General features: G+C 38.0%; 2 protein-coding genes across 3 annotated transcripts in view; one reads left to right on the forward strand and one right to left on the reverse strand.

Annotated features, from left to right (window-relative positions):
• LOC106871424 (poly(rC)-binding protein 3) overlaps positions 1-14,004 on the forward strand; it is a 488,151-nt gene that overhangs the window by 445,150 nt on the left and 28,997 nt on the right. The window lies entirely within an intron of this gene.
• LOC106871423 (contactin) overlaps positions 1-14,004 on the reverse strand; it is a 196,301-nt gene that overhangs the window by 17,917 nt on the left and 164,380 nt on the right. For both annotated transcript variants that reach the window (XM_089364183.1, XM_089364184.1), the window contains 4 exons: positions 13,122-13,211; positions 1,462-1,606; positions 1,205-1,326; positions 229-415 (listed from right to left, as the gene is read on the reverse strand). In XM_089364183.1, coding sequence (XP_089220309.1) covers positions 229-415; positions 1,205-1,326; positions 1,462-1,606; positions 13,122-13,211 — 544 coding nt within the window. The remainder of the gene's footprint in view (positions 1-228; positions 416-1,204; positions 1,327-1,461; positions 1,607-13,121; positions 13,212-14,004) is intronic.

A 14,004-nucleotide genomic window follows, 5' to 3' on the forward strand; every position in this document is an offset into this window, starting at 1 on the left:
TTCAGTTGCATATATGACTAAAATTTTTCTTTCCAAAATTCAAGAAAACCAACCGTTATACTTCTACCTGTTGTTCAGCATCGCTAATCACTTTTTAAATCTGGAGATCCAGTTAGCATATGAAGAAGTAATGTGGAAAAAGAAAGAACAAAATATATCTGAATAATTCGATATTTATCATTTTTCTCTGAAAGTTGAAGAAAATAATAGCAAGATTTTCAAATTTACCATCCATTCCTGTTGAACCAAGATATTTTTCACTGAGAGGACCAAGACCAGCAGTGTTAAACACCTGAACTGTTACCCAATAGTATCCATTTGGAAAGAGCCCAATTATGATTGCTTCACTGATTTCACCATAGAATGATTGCGAGTAACGTATAGGATCTTCAACATCATTGTTTTCCCAATTTATCTGTTTGAAAACAATTCACAAGACATAGATACAGTAAAAGATAAATTTTAGGGTTTCCTTTCGGGAATTATGTATACGTTTTAAAAATGCGGCATCATGTGGTTATAATCTAATTTAAAGTATATTCTTTATTCTATTAAAATGTTAACTATATTTCTAGTGAAAGTATATTGATTTCAAATCATGGAGCACAGCCAACGATTTGGGGGAAGAGGTGAGTCGATTACATCGACCTAGTATTCATGTAGTACTTATATTATCGACCCCGAAAAGACGAAAGTCAACCTCAGCGGAATTTGAACTTAAAATGTGAAGACGGACAAAATTCTATTAAACCTTTTTTTGCCCGGCGCGCTAACGATTCTGCCTGCTCACCGACTTTTTATTAAAAATATATTATCAGTAAGAATACTAAATGTTTAAAAATGTTGTCAGCTATTTACTTCTTAACCAATATATTTATTACAATTATACTAAAAGTATGTAGAATTTCATAGCCTTTATTGAAAATTGATTACTCTTTTATATCAGAGAAATTGTATAGAGCATTTTTGTCTTTTAAAATTAAGGAAAGATAATCGTTTCTAATATGGATACAAGGTCACATTTTGGAGGATTGTATAGCTACTTCATTGGTACATATTTTATCAATCCTTGAAAAAAAAAAAATGAAATCTAAAGTCGTTCCTTATAGTATTGCTAAGGTTAACAATGGTGTATGCTTGAGACTGCTTTCTGAAAGAAATACTAAAAACTTCAAAATACGGATAATATTCCTCAATTAGTTACCTGATATCCTAATATTTTCCCTCTCATAGTTGGGCGATCATTTACAGGTGGTGTCCATGTGACTATGATAGCTGTTGCGTTATAAGTGTCAGCAAAAACATCGATGGGAACAGCGCGAGGCACTGAAAGATAATATATTCATGTAATTAATTAATGTTACATGACTAGCAGTAGCTTAAAAACAATTTAGTCTCAACAACATTATGATTATCTAGCGGGCATAGGAAAGAATATTGTATAAATGTTTTGAAACTTACAGTCTTCGGCTGAGTAAATACTCGATATAGTGGAATTAGGACCCAAGCCTTCGTTATTAAACGCTTGCACTTTGACTTCGTAGAGTGTGTAATAATTAAGCCCAGACAAAGCGTAATATTCACTTGCTTGTCCTGTCATTACATGCTGAAATAGAAATGTTGATGTTTTGGTTAAGAATATCTTGCAATATCATAATTTTCATTCAACATATATTATGCAGAAATAACTCTCCTCTTGGGTCGGCATTTCTATATCTTTTAACTTTTACTCGTTACAGTCATTAGACAGCGGTCATACTGGAGCATCGCATTGAAGAATTTTAGTCGAACGAATCGACCCCAGTACTTAATTTTTTAAAGATTGGTACTTATTCTACCTGTCTCTTTTTCGGAACGCTTAGTTACGGAGACGCAAACACACCAACACCGGTAGTCAAGCAGTGGTGGGAACATAGACACAAAGACGCACACACACATACACACACACACCATGCACAAATACACACAGATAGATAGATAAATATACGACGGGCTTCTTTCAGTTTTCATCTATCAAATCTACTCGCAAGGCTTTGGTTGGTCCGAGGTTATAGTAGAAGACACTTGCCTAAGGTGCCACACTGTGGGACTGAACACACGCACAGTCACAGATATCCTCATACATTCTCTCATTGGGTAGCTGTTTCAGTTCGGACATGCTCTCGCAAACTAGTGTGTTGATATCTTTTTACAAATGAAAATTGGCTGCTAATTTTATGTTGATCATCGATGTGAAAGGACTGTACGTAAAAAGCCATGATGTGCATCATACCATACAGTGAAAATGATTCTAGTAATTCAGTTGGATCTTGAATATTTTTTAAGTAAAAGTTATTCGTTGTTAGTTAATCACTATATAAAAAGTTCTGCTTTGATATAAATTTTGAAAAATTAGTGAAGTGTTATTGCTGTATAGTAAGGAAATGTACATGAGTAAGCAAGCACGCGCATGCGCGCACAGACTCACACGTATATATGTGAAATTTAGGGGAAGAAATGACAACACACGAATTTTTTAATTTTACGAAATTAAAAAAAAATTCTCCATAATTCTATTGAAACTGTAATATCAATATAATCTCGATGATATTGTGTAAGGACAATTGACCAAACTATAAGATGTCCTTACACATCGCTGATAACAATGTGCTTCATATTGTGTCCGTCTTTTGCATTTGTGACTGAATGTTTTGATTATGTAATTTTTAAATTTCATCACCTTGGAGGTCTTCTGAGTGGTTCTTCCCATCTCTTGGATACCAATTAACAACTGCACGGTTCCACTTCTTATTTGTTCTTGCGTCTTGTCCATTCGGTATCCCATGATTACATCATTCACTCTGTTCTCGAATTATTTCATTTCGAATTTGAAACGATGTTCCAAGCATGTATTTTTTCTTGGCCCTTTGTGTGGTGGTCGATCGATTTTTTTTCTTTCGTAGTAGTCCATGTCTCACTTCTATAGAAGCGCAGGTAGGACGGTGCCATTAAAGATGTTGGTGCACAATGGTTTGAGCACATCTTTAGTCGAGGAAAATACCTCCTGCCCTGCTTTTATGCGGCGCGAGATTTTAGCGTATATTTACTGCCCATCCCGAGTAAATGTACTCCCTCGCCTCCCCAGTTTCATCCCTTTTCACCACTATTCAGCCTTATGCTATCTTTTCGGACTGCATATATTCTGTTTTCATTTGATTTATTTTGACACCTTTTGCAGGGTATTTAGCTAGTCAGCTTGATTAACAACATGTCTGAGGTTTTTGCGATGTTGTCTGCGAATCAGAAATGTATTAGTAAGTCGCCGTTGATGTTAATACTAATAAACCTCCGATTCGCCGGTCAATGTCTCTGATGACCATTTGAAGTAGTTTGGTATTGAGTTTTGGAGAGGTGGAATTTCCTTACCTGACGCACTTTCCAGAGATGTGACAGTTAAGATCAAATGTAACGAGATAGGACTCATCAAGAAATGTGATAGGGAAGGACCAAATGCAAAATATATAGACGGAAGTGTTATGAGACTGGGAAAGGTAGAGGCTGCCAGAGCAAGAGGTAGCGTAAGTTTCATCGTAAGCAAAGAATGGGCGTGGAAATTCGTATCTTGCAATTTTTCTTCATCATGCGTCGAGGTGATAAATGTTCGCTTCTCAGGATCATCCCCACTTATGCTATCTCTATAACAGCAAGGATGATAAAGTGGAAGAGTTCTATCAAGATCTAAAAAAAGTGCTAGTTCACAAATCTATTTGTACCGTCGTGATGGACGATTTCAACGTAATGTTTGGCAACGTATGACGGAGAGAAACGCGGTGGGTATTTTCGATTGGAAAAGAGAAATTAAAGAAGCAAGAAAACTTTACTTCCAGGAACAGCCTATTCCGGAAAAAAATCCAGAGAAGGACCTGGAGAGGCTGCAAAGTGTGTTTAAGTTCACCCTGGATATTTTGAAGCTAATGGTGAGTATTTATTTCTTAAATGCAACGAATTAATTGTAAATGTTAAGCATGAATAAAAATTAACGTTTCAGCATTACTTTAATAAAAGTGATTAGCATTTCATTAGAGATACTTCTTTCCTCCCATTTCCTTCTACGTCTTTCCCTGGTCTCTCAACTAAAATACTGTCTTCTATGTTTTTTTTCTTCTCTTATCCTATCAACTACTAACATCCGAAATTACGTCCATACTCGACTAATATGTAATTACCTATCTTATATTTTTCTGGAATACCTACTTCATAGTAAAACAATGTCTTGTATTGGCATATAAACTCTATTATTTACCAAACTGAAACATCGACATGACTACTTCACATATTACTCAAAAACTGCCGAATACTGTATTCTCGATACCTCCACTAATGTTCATTATATCTTTGTAAACCCTGTGGCTAATATCCCTGGTATAGTCCTACTTACATGATCATCTTCTAACTGTTATTTTTGTATGGTCCTACTTACATGATCACTTTCTACTGTTATTTTTGGACTTATACATTCAGTCATTGCCCAATGAATCCAATCTATAACTTTGAATAGAAGATTATATGTAATACTTTAGACCTCTTCTCACTTTAATTTTCAATTTTTGAAATTTTATTATGACTTATTTGATTTTATTGGCTTATTTACTTTCATGTTCAGTATAATATCAATATAGAATTCCTTGTTGTTTTCTCTTCTTTTCTCTCTGCTCCCTCTGCCTGTAGTATTCAACCAAATACAAACAAATGCGTGTGTAAGACTATGTCTATTTATAAATATTTGTATCTAGGTTGATACTGCACTATGATTAACAATCTGGAATTCTTACATGGGCTAGTACACCAGAAATTAGATATCAATATGGCCAAATTCTTTGACTAGTGATATTGGTATTAGGTATTTTCTCTACGTATTCGTTTACGCCTTTTGATATCATTCTAAGTGTTCCAATAATAGTAGGAAATGTTGCTTTGAGATGTCACATACATCAGATTTCTATCTCGAAGTCATTATATTTGCTTAGCTTTTTAAACGTATTCAGAGATGTGCTTTTTGTCTGCTGGGGAGGCAATACCTATTAAAAGATACGTCTTTTCAACATGATTTTTTACATTTTCTGGTCGGTTGGCTGAGTTTCCCGATCGGTTTGTACATTGAAATTCTATAAGCATTCTGGGCACAACTTGTGATTGTATATGTTCCCACCATTCTCTTTGTAAGGAAGGTCGTATGTCCAGCATGTTGACTTGTGTGTGTACTGAACGGCTCCATTAAGTATTTGCAAATACTCTGTTGACACCAGTCGGATGCATCCAGAGATTATATGGTCAATTGTCTTGGATGTTCTTCGTATTTGTCGTACAATGGGCTGCTTTCATGTTTCAGAATATTACACTGGTAATCTATAGTTGGAAGGCATTTATCCTGAGCAAAAACAGTATACCCTTATTATCTGTCATGAGACCAGAACATTCCAGCCACTGATGAGTAAGAATTTGGTCTATATCAGGGCTTCTATTCCTAATCGGGTATTTGCTAGGCAGTAATTTTTGCTTCTATTTCTCCTTAGTGTATCGGAAGATGGTTTGTTTGGCTATAATCTTTATTTTTGGTTTGCCTTTTCAAATGGAGTCAGATTTGGTTCGGGTACTGGTTCATCTAGCTGCATTTCCTGGAGTTATATTATCGCATTTTCGTCACTGGGTGCAGCGTTTTAGTATCTTTATATTTCCGAACCAGATTTAACTACCAGCCGCTTGCTTGTTGCAAATAGGCAGTAAGTCCCATGGTTGTAATTTTCAATGAAAGTTGCGATTGTATTAATATTGATATTAACATTATTATTGTCAATGACATTAATAGTATCATTAATACTTTGTCTTTTGGAATTAATTGATATTAGAACTCTCACGACTTATTCTCTTGTACATCCAAATCGTAAATGAGTTTATTTCCAGGTTAATTTATTATTCGACAAGTTAATAGAAAAAAATTGACTTAATACGGATAATTTTTCAAATCTAACTTGTTACAGCCAAATGAGAAAAGGAAGGTAGTTCTTCAAAATTTTCTCAGCAAGGAATCATATTTCATATCTTGCTTTAGTATGGATTGTTTTTCTTTGGAAGTTTAATTCAATTTATTGTCATTTTCTTTTTCTTTATGGTTAAAGTTTATTTATTGCCTGAGTGTTTAGCTGGCCATACATTTATTTACTTTTATATTGATCTTTTTATTGATCTTCCTCTTCATTTGATATTTGTTCCACTGTAGTTTCGCATATCTTTTTATCTTTCTCGCTTTCTTTCGATGGTATTTTTTCTACGGTTTTATATAATTTTTTAAAAATCCTGTCTTTTATATATATATTCAGGAGAATAGAACCAAGTTGTTACGTAACCACTTGAAGCGCATGTATTAAATGTATTCGAAATATCAGGAATACTTATTGCGAGGTATTCTATCAGACTTACTACGTTTTCAGTTTGAATTTAGGTGTGAGGGAATATACTTCAGGTATATTTTCTGAATTGAAGAAAAGTAAGTCACAAGAAAAAGTAATCGAAAAACTTCACTAAATGACAAATGTAGTGTTTTTGTTTCATAGATTTATACTTTAAGTAAAATAGGATGGTTTTACATATGTCGATACTTGTGTATAAGGTGTGCTTCCATAACGTACAAATCTTCTAAGTGGAGGCAGCCGCCAGTCTTGCAGAGAATGGAGAGCGTCTATGGTAGAGGAGAATTAAAGAAAAGATGCCGAATATTAGTTTCAAATTTTGGCAGAAAGCCGGCAACTTCGGGCAAAGGGTTAAGTCGATTACATCGACCCCAGTACTCAACTAGTACATATTTTATCAACCCCTAAAGGATGAAAGGAAAAGTCGATCTCGACGGCATTTGAACTCAGAACGGAATGACGGGTGACTTGCTGCTAAGCATTTTGCCCAGCGTGCTAAAGATTTTGCCAGCTCACCGCTTTAAAGGTGCCAAATATTAGAATTTATTTGCGTAAATGCTGCATGTCACTTTCTACGAGAAGACAACTTTCTTTTGATAGATTTTGTTCTCTACTTTTTAAATCCCGTGATTCATGCTGTTTTCATAGCGTCATATTGTCAAAGTCTTTTCCACATGGCGGAGATGATGTTGGCAGCTTTCATGTAACACTTTTGTACATAATTGTATCGTAGGCACGGACGATCTTTGCTCCTCGATCCACATACCAGTTACTCATATACATACTGGAAGCTAAACACATCACTCCTGGCGTGCAAAGCCTACAGTAACCGGATTAGAGTATTAGTGAAAAGGGCGTTAACAGGAGGCATTATCAATAACAACTGGTAGTATGCCCTAAAAATAGCCATCAAATTTGAGTCATGTAGATACAGCAAATTTTTAGCATTAGAAAAAGATAGAATGGAAAGGGACTTAGTTAGCACACTAGAAGAGGCACTAAAATCCGGAAATGCTTCTAACGTACTGTCCGCGTGATTGGCCCTAGACCAACACCTCAATGCCAATCTCGAAGGTTGCCTTGTCAGAGCTAAGTTATGTGCTATGAGACAAGAGGGAATCAATGCTGCGAGATGGGCCCGCGTAGTAGAGACCCAACGTGGCAATAAAGCCGCCATACGGTCTTTGGTCGACCAAAATGGATGCACGGTTTACGAACCCAACAAAATGTGTAAGGTCATTCACCAGCACTTCGCTCAGCTGTTCGGGACGAGCGGTGGGATTGCGAGATGGACTTCTCGGATGGAATTCTCGTCTGCTGCGACTTTCAGACGAGAGGAGGTGGAGTATTGTGAAGGGCCGATTACAGCTTTGGAGGTGGAAGAGGCCCTATCGGGCTGCGTTGGGGGCAAGTCGTTGGGTCTAGATGGTCTTCCCTTCAAGTTCTATTATAATATCCCAGACTTATTCGGGAACCTACTGGCAAATATCTACGCCAACTGGCAACAGAATAGGAGCATTCCTAGCTCTGTGAGCCGGAGGACCGTGGTGCTGCTAAGAGAAAACCCAAACGAAGATGACGTTATAGATAACTTTAGGCCCATCACTCTGATTATTGCAGAGCTGAAGATTTTGGCCAAGGTGCTAGGCAAGAGGTTGGCGCTTGTCGTCGACAAACTGGTTGGGAAGGCGCAAACATGCGCCATTCCATACAGAACAATCCACGACAACCTCCACCTCACACGCTACACTGTAGACAGGGTGGTTAATACTCCTAGCATAGGAGGGACACTGATACATTTAGATCAGTCTAAATCATTCGACAAAGTTGACCATGGCTATCTGGCGGCAGTCTTCGAAGCGGCCGGGTTTGGCCCGGACTTCCGGGGTTGGATCACCGCCTTATGCGGAAACATTAAATCGGTAGTTCGGATGAACGGTCATCTTTCAAAGCCGTTAAGCATCGTACGTTCGGTCTAACAAGGATGTCCCCTATCCTCCCTTCTGTAAGTTCTGGCCCTTAAGCCATTACTGCAGAAATTAGAGGCCTTGAGGGGTGTCCCGCGTCATCCAGGGTGCGAGAGAACAGTAACAGGGTGTGCGGACGACATCACCATCATTGTATCCTCTGACTGACACCTGCATCTAGTAGGTGATGCCATTGGGTAGTACGAAGAAGTACCAGAGGCAAAAATAAACCGTGATAAGTTGGTCGGCCTGCAGCTCGGCACTTGGAGTGGCAAGTCGGTGCCACCCAACAACATCGTAGGACGTTGGACAGATGGCCCGGTGAAATTGCTTGGAGTCTGGTTCGGTTCAGATCTCCAAATAGAGACAAACTGGGGTGAGGTTACAAGCAGGATGGCCAGTCTCACCCAGAAATAGGCCGAGAGGAAGCTGGCCCTGAAAGGAAGGGTGGAGGTAGCGAATGTATTCATCACATCCGTCGTGCCTTGCCCAGATTCGTGTCTCGTCAAGCTAGAGCGCCTGCTTTTACGCTTTTTGTGGAGAGATAGAGGTCCACTGCTCAGACATGCTATTTGCTGTCAACTATCGCTAGGCATGCCTTGGCTGAAAATGTGCAGACATGCACTAAGGCTAAGACATCTCCAGCTCTACCTAGACGGTGAACAGGTGTGGTCGCCCTTCGTGAAGCTCGTCTTCCCACAGTTCAACTCATTTAATGAACTGAACGTGTGGATCAAACGTAGACCTAGGCTGGGTGCTTGGCAAGCTGAGTGCTGTCTGGCTCTCTCGCTTCTCTGCCGAACGGGCAATGTGAGCGGTGGGGGCTCCACCTCGTCCTTTTACAGAGGGTTGGTGGCTGGTAAGTGCGACGATGTCCTGGGGGAGACTCTGGGTTTCGATGACGATCAATTCACCAGTCTGTTCCGGAGGACTTTGGGCGTGGGCTCATGGATAACTACCAGATTTCCTGGCCTAGCAGTGCTACCGAGGAGCTCTGCCTGTTCGCGATAAACTCTTCAGACACAGATGTGCAGACACACGAACATGTCCGAGATACGAACAGACCAACGAAACTGTTCTGCACGCTATCATACAGTGTCTGTTGATTTCGGATATATGGGCTTACGTTGCGTCTGGGAGGAGTACAGTTGTCCCACCTCCTTCCCTTAGCAGGGAAAGGCAGGCAACTTTTCTCTGCTTGGTGGCTATAGCGAAAGAGGTCGTGTGGTTGACGAGAATGAAAGGAATTAAGACGGCCAAGGTTTATTAAATCATTTTTCTTACCATCTCAAGAGAAAAATAAAGTTAGAGATGTTACCGCCGCGTGTGTTCAGGACTAGATGGATGCAAGTGGCGCTATCGTTGAGCATGAATGTGGCCAACTTGAGCGTACTACCGTAGTCTCCTGTGCGGGAGCAGTGCTGGGTCGTGGCTTGTGGGGTCTCCATACCCAACATTTCATCTTGTCTCATTATTATGCCATTTCTAATTTTTGTTTTGTTATTTCTTTTCATATTGTTCTTCCATCCGTCCATTCCACTCTGTTGTAGACCCATAATTGTTCTTGTCTGTCCGGTTTTGGACCTCTATGTCGGCCGTAGTGGCTAATAAAGAATTAAATTTCTTACCGAACATCCACACACATGATTTGTTTATAGTGATCAAATGTTTGTGTAGACATAAGCTCACTCCCTCCATCAGATTGACATTACCTGTACAGGTGCAACTGGGTGCCACATGTCAGATGTCGAAATGATCGCAGAGCAACGGGAAATGTCAGGTGTCTCCTCTTGTTCTGTTTTGTGCATTCTATATATTCTATATATTTATAACTAGCGGGTCTTTTAGAATATGTCCATCAGCCATGCGATACTGTCAGTTACTAAGTGGCCTTAACTATTTTATACTTAACTATTATTTAGGATATTGAGGTTAAATGCAATGTTTTTCCTGTGACTTTTCTTTGCTAAGATTGCGACATTTTTCGGTGACATTTTTTTGCTTACCATTTTTTCTCTGTCAACAACAGATGAAAAACTGGAAACATTTGATATAAATTATTAATTGTAAATAGTTGTAGCATAATTGGAAATAGACAACTGCAGGGCGAAATGACTTGCGATGGGATTGTGACACAATATTCACAGACAGTGAAGAGAGAAAAGAAAGAGCAAAGATGGTAACCCACCTTTCAAAAGATGCACAAAAGTTTGTTGCGTTAGTTTAATATCTGCTGCTTAAAAACTATCGCAGATCGTATTACAAGGCATTCTTACCATGTTGGTGAAAACTGAAACCGCTGTTGACTGTTTCAGAATCGTTGAGAGTCCTGTCTGTTAAAGTAAAGAGCCAGTAAATTGAATCTCAATCTCAACTAGAATACGAACACAAATCACGGAGAAAACTCAAGTGATAAATAATATTAATAGAGCATATATCATATGCCTTTTACTCTTTGCACACAGGCTTAAATATGGATATATGTATCTATATTTTTCATGAATATATGAGTATTTATGCATGTATATATATATATTTGTGTGGAGGCGCGTGGCTTGGTGGTTAGGGTGTCAGTATCACGATCATAAGATTGTGGTTTCGATTCCTGGACCGGGCGACTTCATTTCACGTTGCTCCAGACTACTCAGCTGGCAAAAATGAGTAACGCTGCGATGGACTGGCGTCCCGTCCAGATGGGGAACACATACGCCATTGAAACCGGAAAACCGGGTCCATGAACCTTGCTAGGCTTTAAAAGGGCGCATGTATTTATATTATTATTATATATATCTTTGTATGCATTTTATGCTCACAGATATATGTGCTTATATATATATATATAGGTCAAAGGAAGATAGTTACTGAACTGTAAGAAATTATATATATATATATATATATATATATATATATATATATATATGTGTATATATAACATAGCGGTTCGGCCAAAGAGACCGATAGAATAAGTACTCGGCTTATAAATAATAAGTCCTAGGTTCGATTTGTTCAACTAAAGGCAGTGCTCCAGCATGGCCGCTGACAAATGACTGAAACAAGAAAAAGAGAATATATATATATATATCAAGATTGATCAAAGGACATACTAAGTATGTCTACCTACTGGAAATAACAGTCAAAACTCTTATCAAAATCACCAAAGTACATTGATCTGATAATAACTACAGAAATCAACTACCCGAAGTCAAACGGGCCAAGACAAACTCTCAGCATACATTCAAATATATGGACTAACGTGGACCGGTTTCTGGACTGGCGTAATAGCCTAACCTTCTTCAGCGGCGTTACCATGATAGAGAGCCCCAACCCATCGTGTTGAAGTCTGCGCTGCAACTGATTCGTTTTGTGCAGAAATCATGGCAGCCACCAGTGTGAAAATAATTTCAATACGGAGCAAATGATTCCCGAGAAAAATCATTCACGAAAAAATAATTTGTGAAGATATCATTGACACTGTTATTATCTAGTGTAACAATCTAAAAATGATAATAAAAGAATCAATAATATAGGCGATTGCAGGCCCCAAAAGAACATTAAATAGCTGAAGGAATAAAATTTATCACAGGACATACGAAGTATGTCTACCTGCTGGAAATAACAATCAAAACTCTTATTTAAGTCGCCTAAAAACACTGATGATAACTACAGAAACCAACCTCGGACGGTTGATTTCTGTAGCTATTATCAGTGTATTATGGCGATTTAAATAAAAGTTTTGACTGTTATTTCCAGTAGGTAGACATACTTAGTATGCCCTTTGATTAATTTAAATCCTTCAGCTATTTAATGCTTTTTTGGACCTGATTCTGTTATTTTCACTTTTAAATTGTTACACTAGATAATAACAGAGTCAAGGATATCTTAGCAAATATTATTTTTTCGTGAATTGATTTTTTCCGTGAATTATTTACTCCGTATATATATATACTATTTTATTTGTTTCAGTCATTTGACTGCGGCCATGTCGAAAAAATTTAGTCATTAGTCGAACAAATTGACCCCAGGACTTATTCTTTCTAAGCCTAGTACTTACTCTATCGTCACTTTTGTCGAACCGCTAAGTTACGGGGACGTAAACACACCAGCATCGGTTGTCAAGCGATGTTGAGGGAAGAAACACAGACACACAAACATACACATGCACACACACACACACACACACACACACATATATATATACAACGGGATTCTTTCAGTTTCCGTCTACCAAATCCATTCACAAGGCTTTGGTCAGCCCGAGGCTATAGTAGAAGACACTTGCCCAAGGTGCTACGCATTGGGACCATGTGGTTGGTAAGCATGCAACTTACCACACAGCCACTCCTGCGTCTATATATACATATGAACACAAATGGGTTGCGGTTCACTACAGCTGTTTCAGGTGAATAAAGATAACTGAGAAGTTCTAATTGTTAGATTTTTATCTTTATTTACCTGAAGAAGCGTTATTTTTCATGAGGTAACAGTTTTGTTCATTAACAGAGAATACGTCTGGAACAGTTGAAACTCCTATTAAGAAAAAAACTTTACCTATTATTAATTCAGAGTTGACATCAGTTCTCAAACAAAGTTAGAAATCATTGATTCCTTATTCTGCGCTGGAGTGTATTCGGTTATTAAAATAATAACCGATAAATATTAATAGTAATAATAAACACTAGGATTTAAATACAAATTGAGTTTAATATACCTTTGACCATTTACTATTTGGATTTCCTTTAACACGCCAATAAACCACATAGCCAATACCATTAGCACATTGCTCTTCGGGGGGTAATGGCTGCAAAAAAGAAAAAAGAAAAAAGGAGAAATAACGAATGTCAAAAAGAACAAATACTTCCTTGAAGAGCTAACATAAATATGAGGTTGCTAAGCAAACCAATGATATTCATGAAACAATAGGCATATTAATGCATAATAACATTAATAACCTTCATTCACAGACGCACATACATAGCTGTGGTGTGGATAAATAATTTATATGCATATACATACTATATAGGCGCAAGCATGGTTAAATAATTAAGGAGTTGGCTTCACAACCTCTTGGTTATAGGTTCGATTCTAAAGCGTTCTACCTTGAGCAAGTATCTTCAGGTATCACCTTTAGATTGACGAATACTTCTTGAGTGGAACTTCAGAAATAGTAACAGTAACAGTGTGTGTGTGTGTGTGTGTGTGTGTGTGTGTGTGTGTGTGTGTGTGTGTCTGTCTGTCTGTCTGTACAATTCATATATATATATATATATATATATATATATATATATAAAGGAATACAAAAAATGGGACGAAAACGCAAAACTTCCAGACAATTAGATAATACAAAAAAGGAACAAGAAAAACAAGGACGAGTCATTCGGAGTTTTCTTTCCTCAGTCCTATTCTTCTATCCCTCTGCCTCTACTTCTCTCATCTCTCTCCACGTGATCGGTGTTCGGCCAAGCTTGACGTTTCTTTCTTGGTTCGACTACCATCCCTGCAACATCTATATTCCTCCACATGCCTGTCATCTCTTATGTCCTTGCCATAAGACTTCACTTCCACACAGCCAGCTTAATTTAATTCGTCCTTAG

Source organism: Octopus bimaculoides, chromosome 16 (genome assembly GCF_046866305.1).
Source record: "Octopus bimaculoides isolate indiv1 chromosome 16, ASM4686630v1, whole genome shotgun sequence".
NCBI classification, from domain to species: domain Eukaryota; kingdom Metazoa; phylum Mollusca; class Cephalopoda; order Octopoda; family Octopodidae; genus Octopus; species Octopus bimaculoides.